General features: G+C 44.5%; 1 protein-coding gene across 2 annotated transcripts in view; it reads right to left on the reverse strand.

Moving 5' to 3' along the window:
* The window catches only part of nrp2a (neuropilin 2a), an 82,568-nt gene extending 76,527 nt beyond the window's left edge, over positions 1-6,041 (reverse strand). The window contains exon 1 of one of the 2 annotated variants that reach the window (XM_023270540.3): positions 5,196-6,040. In XM_023270540.3, coding sequence (XP_023126308.1) covers positions 5,196-5,271 — 76 coding nt within the window. In that variant the 5' untranslated portion in view covers positions 5,272-6,040. Of the gene's footprint in view, positions 1-5,195 lie in introns of both variants that reach the window. The other variant, XM_023270541.3, reaches the window with a different exon arrangement.
* Positions 6,042-6,433: the final 392 nt, after the last annotated feature.

The raw sequence follows: 6,433 nt of genomic DNA on the forward strand, positions 1-6,433 counted from the left end.
TGCTTTTAATCTCGCCCATTCCACACTAGACTGGACCGAAGGAGAGGGCAAAAAAATATAAATAGAGATTCACTTTCACCGCTCTGTGCTTTAAGACCTTTAAACTGAGGTGTAATGAAAGAGATTCGGGTAGAAAAGTAGAGCAGCGAGTGTGTAATCTCTGATAAATATCATTAATATGCTGATTTAAAACTTTTGCAGTTACTCACAGGTAAGTGGACAGAAAAAAACCCTCAAAATATATTCAGAAAGAATAAACTGAATGCAAATTAAAGTGGAAAAATAAAGTGTAAATACAATAAAAGCTATTACTAACACACTAAAATGACATTACCTACAAGTTCTAGTAGTGTTTCATAGGAAATGTTTTAATCTAAGACTCTATTCGCTTCAAATTATGTTCCTAAAATGTTTTAAGTGCAACATTCAGAGGCTGCTGTGAGGATATAGTTACAGGACAACAAAGGTTCTCATGCCAACGTTCAAAAAACACTCCTGTAATGTGATATAGGACCAGCTTTGCCTGTAATATTCTGATGTTCTTCTATAAAACATTCCCTAACCGTTATGTGACATCCAAAGAAATATGTTCTCAATGCAACATTTGGAGAACTTTTAAAGAATGTTAGAGGACACCACTATGACAGATTTCTATCCTGCCTTTAAGAATGTTACTCTGCCAACATAATAGAAATTCCCACTGAAAACATTACTACAACTTCCTCAGAACGTTTCAGAACTAAAAGACAATAGCTGGGAACTGAAATTTACCAAGTTTCCTGTCATTTCTGTTCAATTCTTCCATTTATTTACTGCATTTACATAGTTTATATTTTGCTTTTACAACAAAAAGACTGAAATTTTAGTAAGTTTCTTGTCATTTCTGTTCATTTCTTGCATTTATCTGCTACAATTCTAAACAAAAATCCTTTACATTTTGCTTTTACTCCAAAATAATGAAGAAAACGAACATTTATTGTAGGGATCATTGCTGCAAGACAGATAAAAGAGTAGACATTCATCTAGATATTAACATTTTTCACCTGTTTTCTTCTCAAGGTGGTAAAAAGTGGGGCAAGAAAGTTTTATCTAGGTGAAAATCGTATATTTCTATCATGGATTTCCCCATAAAACAGTGCATTTACATTTCCCTTAGTGGTCAATAAAATGTGCTGATGTTTTTAGACATATTCTACATCTTCTGCAGCCATTTATCCAGCAGAATAAATGACCGACAGATCCACCAGCAAACACCAATCAGCTCAGGAATGCAACAAACACACACAACGGCTTTTTGTTAAACACTGCTTAACGCGTTTAAAGGCGGAATTGTCTTTTAAGAACCAACAAAAGCCACATCAAAAGCAGATAATATCCCCTCAAATCCTCTTTCCCCTCTCTCTGTCTCCTTTTTCCTGCTCCCTCTCTGCTCCTCCCTCCCTAACAGGATAAGTGCCCCCCATGCTAATCAGCTAAATGCACAGTGCTGGCCATCGTGATCAATGGTTCAATGGATCAATGGAGCAAACAGATGGCTGCCGGTGCCTGCAGGGGGGGTAATGGTGTGGGCCTAATCCTGAACACTACCTGACTACAGTATCATGTCTCCTTCTCCCCCGGTGCACTCTTGTGCTGTGCGGCAGCATCAAACCTGCACCGCCAAAGCACTTTTCACAAAAGATTTCCCTGTCTGGAGTGGAAATAGCAGAGTCTACATCAGCAAGGGGAAAGCTGTGAAGAATTGAGCTTTGCTGCAGGAGTCTTGGTGATTTGTTGTCACCCTCTACCCCCCACCTTTACTGAATGTTACCTTTCAGTGGAACTGACTGCTTAAAAAAAAAAAAAAAGCCCATTTTGCGTGAATTGCAGTTCTTACAAAAGCTGTTTTTTCCCTCCTTTAAATAAATTCCCACCCTGAACTGCTTCTTCTCGCGGCCCTCTTCTCTTCAGCCCTCCTTTTTGAATTACAGTAAATTCAAAATGCTTTTCCTCTTGACAATGCTAACCCCCTCCAGCTTCCATCTAAACCCGTCCCTGAGCGCCCGTTAAGACCCCCTATGCAGCTAATGCGACAGACTGAAAGACCGGGCTCTGTTTTATTTATGGGGGTCTTGTTTTTAATTTCACCCCGAGTGCGGTGGGCTGTTCCAGGGCTTTGTGCGATGCCTGTGACTCCCATACCTGACTGGTATTGAGCGGGGCCGCTCAGTTTGTCTTGGGCTATGAATGCTAATAGGTGACCTTGTTTTCGCAGCTGATACCTCCGAGGGCGGGCAGATTAAAACACAGAGAAATGCAAAGAACCGAAGGCTGGGATGTGGAGAGGAGTAGAAGAGAGAAGGCAAGAGCAAAAGAGAAAGAGGAAAACCACAAAGGTGACAAAAAAATGAGAACATTTATTCATCCAGGAGCTGACATTTGAAGAAGAAATTATGAATTGAATAAAAATCCAACTCTGGGAGAAGTAGATACCATAGGTGGAGAGGATGCACAGCCGCCCACTCAATAAACATGCAAATGAGCAGCTTAATGGCTTGAATATTAATGCATGTGGCAAGAAGTAATTAATGTACATGTCACTGAGTCAAACTACTGAGATTGCAGCAGGAGTGTAGTGAAGGACTCTCCGGATAGAAACACTGCAAATAAAAGGTCTTGACACATGAAAATGAGCCTTTTCTATCCTCTGTGAACTGGGAGACAATCGCAGGCCACAGTCTTGGATTTTCCAGACATCTTTCCTGGATCTTCTGCCTAGAGACCGTGTAAGATTTTCACACTTCTGGCTAAGCTGCCTGGGGCGAGCATCAGTTTGTACCAAAACATTCCACTTTGAGAGAAAGCTTTTGCTACTGTACGCGTATCAAGTTGCCCAAATCCAGGTGGGATCGATCGTGAAAAAGCAGGAACTCTTTGCAAAGTAAAAACCTTTAATGCGACTCTGGTGTGTTTAACTTTCACAAGAGCAGAGGGGGTGGTTTTTTTTCAAATTCTAGATAGTCTTCCTCTCTTTTATCCACAAACTCTCCAGCTCTGGTTGCGATTTCTACCCAACTTTGTCACCCCGGATGACACTGCCACTTCATAAACCCTCTCCATCCAGTGCCGTTTTAACTCTCTGACCTCTGCTCGCTTTGATGTTGCCCTCTTCTCTCACACTCTCTGCTGCCTGATGGACAATCCACTTCCCCCCAGCCTTCTTCCCTAAATCTTCCCTTTGTCTCATATGGGCCTGCTCGCTTTTCCTGTGCTTTGTGCAACTTTGCATCTGCTCCTCTGCAGCCACTGTCTCTCTGTCCTCTCAAATCGCTGCTCTGTTCTCTATCAGCCTGTCTTTGCTCTGGCATCTGTGCGTCATGTGGCTCTTAGGGGGGGCACGGAGGCAGGGACATGTGGTGCAGTGTCTTGGCAGAGGGGAGTGAGATGGAGAGAAAGTCTGATGACTGCCAAGAGGCTCACATCTGTCTCTGATCAATGGGTATAGGGGCAGCCAGTGGAACACATACGCTGACTGTCCTATTTAAAAACAAGTAGCATACGGAACGAGCGTGAGCCCATGTGAAGTAAAGAGAGCTTGGTTTGGTTTTAAGGAACGCCAGCGGGTGGTGTTGTAAAGACTCAACAGTCATCATAGGATCACGAACACCCCGCCTACTCCCGGTGCAGAGGAACTACAGCACAAACATACACCTCTGTTTAGGAATACTCCGCGTTTTGGTGCAGTAAATTACACGCAGTGAGGTGAAATGTGACAATTTTTACGCAAGAATTCAACCAAACCACAAGCTGCCAAAAGCGCAAACCCACGCAACAATATAAACCTGTGCCACCCGGAGTCCACCGTAAATGCAACAGGAACGTTAGAGGAGGCTGAGTGAGAAGCGAGAGGCCATGTGTCATCCCACCAGTGGCGTCACTTCTCTGCATGGTAAACCCATGAACGCAACGCGCGCCCTCCAACCGCTCCTAACCTGAGCTAATTTCTGGTGACATAATAAAGCAACACTAACGAACAATCATTTAATCACTTCCATGCACAGGCAACGCGGTGCCAGCTGACGATAAAGTCACATTTAATTAGGATTCCAGACAAATTCAGCTGCTAATTCATGTTTGGGATTTGCTCCCTCTGGAATAAAGGTGTTCCACAGCGCCGTTTTTGCGTTTTACAGCTGGACAGAACCCAGTTCAAGTGCCTTAAAGCAAGGCTCTGAATCCAAACCAGCTGCATGACTCCTATGCTGTGGCTCATTCCGATCCCTAATCTCGCTGCTTATTGTTTTTTGATTGCTCAGAGCGCACGGAGGTGGCGGTGTGCCGCCGCCTGGAGCAGCCGGCAGCTTCGCCTCCAACGCGCACACAGACCCCAAAGAGCCACGAGTAGAGGCGCAGAGAGACTCGTGGTGGTTAATAAAGACAGTGGCTATAACGGTGATGGGATTAGTGAAAGCCTAAAATGACAGTGGAGCTTTACGCACGGGTTTGTGAACGCCAGCAACACGGTTTAATAGCAGGTTGGAGCCAAGAATGCGCCTAAAACCTGCTTCCATCGTGGTGTGAAGACCGTTTTAATCAGGATGTGGTTTGTTTTTTTTCAGTTATGAAGAAATATAAGAGAAAACGACAAGAGAAATGGTGAGTTTTGGAATTTCAGATGCCTCGCGTACAGCCTGTATCACCATGAATATCATCAGATTATTCACAGCTCAGTGAGCGGATGGTCTCAGTAGAGCTGGGTCAGATACTTGCTTCCGATTCTCTAAATATTTCAGTAAAACCTCAGAAGTTAGAAGTCAGACTGTTTCAAATTAGTATAATCTAAAATTTTAATCAAATAAGCACATCAGGCCTTCAAATGTACATTTAAATAAAGCTTTCATATCACTAGATCCTTCCTCACTGTCACTCATGTTCATATTCCGTGGAAATAAAACATCCAGAAGAGCAGGAAGATCCCACAATAGCTTCATCATGCCAGTGTATTACAATAATGTGAAACACATGACGCGGAAAAATTGATTTTTTTTCTTTAAAAAATGGCAAAAACACTGCAATTATAATCCAAGAAGGCGAACTGAAAGGTAATTTATGGATTAAATATGCGCATTTGTGGTTTATAAAGTAGTTTCTGTTCATTTGGTGCGTTTTGATTCACACAGAACATCCAAAAATCAAGAAGCAGAACTACAACTCACCTTCTTCTCCTCTGACTCTCAACGCCAGATGACACATTGCCATTAAAAATCCAAACACCGACGACACAAAATCCATCTTGGATGATGGGGGGAAAAGAAAAAAAAAACTTGTGCTGAGCGTTTAGTATCTACTGCTCCCACCTCGTAGGAGAGAAATGCTGCTGTTCCAAGCAAAAATCCACAGCCGATCGGCAGCACTCACAACTGAACCACTTCAATAAGAATCCCACGGTGTTTGTTAAACCATTGGTGGAGAAAACTGTGTGCCAACTACATGTCATTGAGGGAATTGGAGAAATTTGATCAGCGCAGCCCTTTTAGTCCATTTAGAGACGCGATGACGCTGACACCTCATCCAAAAAACAACAGCAAACAAACAGAAAAACAGTGAACGAACAAACTCCTTGATTAATACCGCGTGAGCTCGGCAGCTGGGAGGAAAGATCTGCGCTCCGGAGAGTCTGGACAGCGGCTCCAGGGTGCGTCAAGTTCCGACTGAGAGGCTTCCCCTGTCCGCGTATCTCCCTCTCTGCGTCCCCGCGTAATTTTACGCACGCGAGGTTCGGTTCCTGCAAGGAGCTTCAGCCTTAAGTCCACAGAAAACAGCTTCTCCAAAACCCCCTCTGGACACCTCAGTGTCTCCGAGCGTCAGCAGCTGCTTCTAAACGAGGCACAAAAGTAACACGAGAATAAGGGAAAAGTAGCGCGCTGTGAATTCGGAAAAAGAGCGTTCATGTCACGCCGCTCCTCTCTCCGGTTGCGGCTCCGTGCAGCCCTTGCGCTCCGCTCCGACGCCGGCGTGTGTCCCTGTGTGCGCGTCTGCGAGGTGTGTGTGGAGTGTGTGTGTGAGCGATCGCGCTTTTTGAGCCGAGCAGCTATCGCGTTACAGTCACGGCGCCTCGGCTCCGCCCCCTCCCGTCAGTCGCCGATTATAGGGAGGGAGAGAGAGAGTGTGTTCTCCCTCTCCTGTAGCTTTCTCCCCCTTTTCCTCTCTGTCTCACACACACAAACAGACGCACCCCCCTTCATTAGATACCACAGATATGAAGTCTCCCATAGATAAGGCCCAGATAAAGCACATTGTAATGGTAAACCAGGGCTTCTCCTGGGGCTGTTTTTTTAAAGGATGAGGGAATTTAAAAGAATATACATCACAGGAGGAGTGAGAAAGAAAGGGAAGGGTGGCTGCCTGGTGGAGAGGAGAGGGTGGCACATGGCCGCCTTTGCCACATCTAAAA

This window comes from Amphiprion ocellaris, chromosome 24 (assembly GCF_022539595.1).
Source record: "Amphiprion ocellaris isolate individual 3 ecotype Okinawa chromosome 24, ASM2253959v1, whole genome shotgun sequence".
Classification (NCBI taxonomy): Eukaryota; Metazoa; Chordata; class Actinopteri; family Pomacentridae; genus Amphiprion; species Amphiprion ocellaris.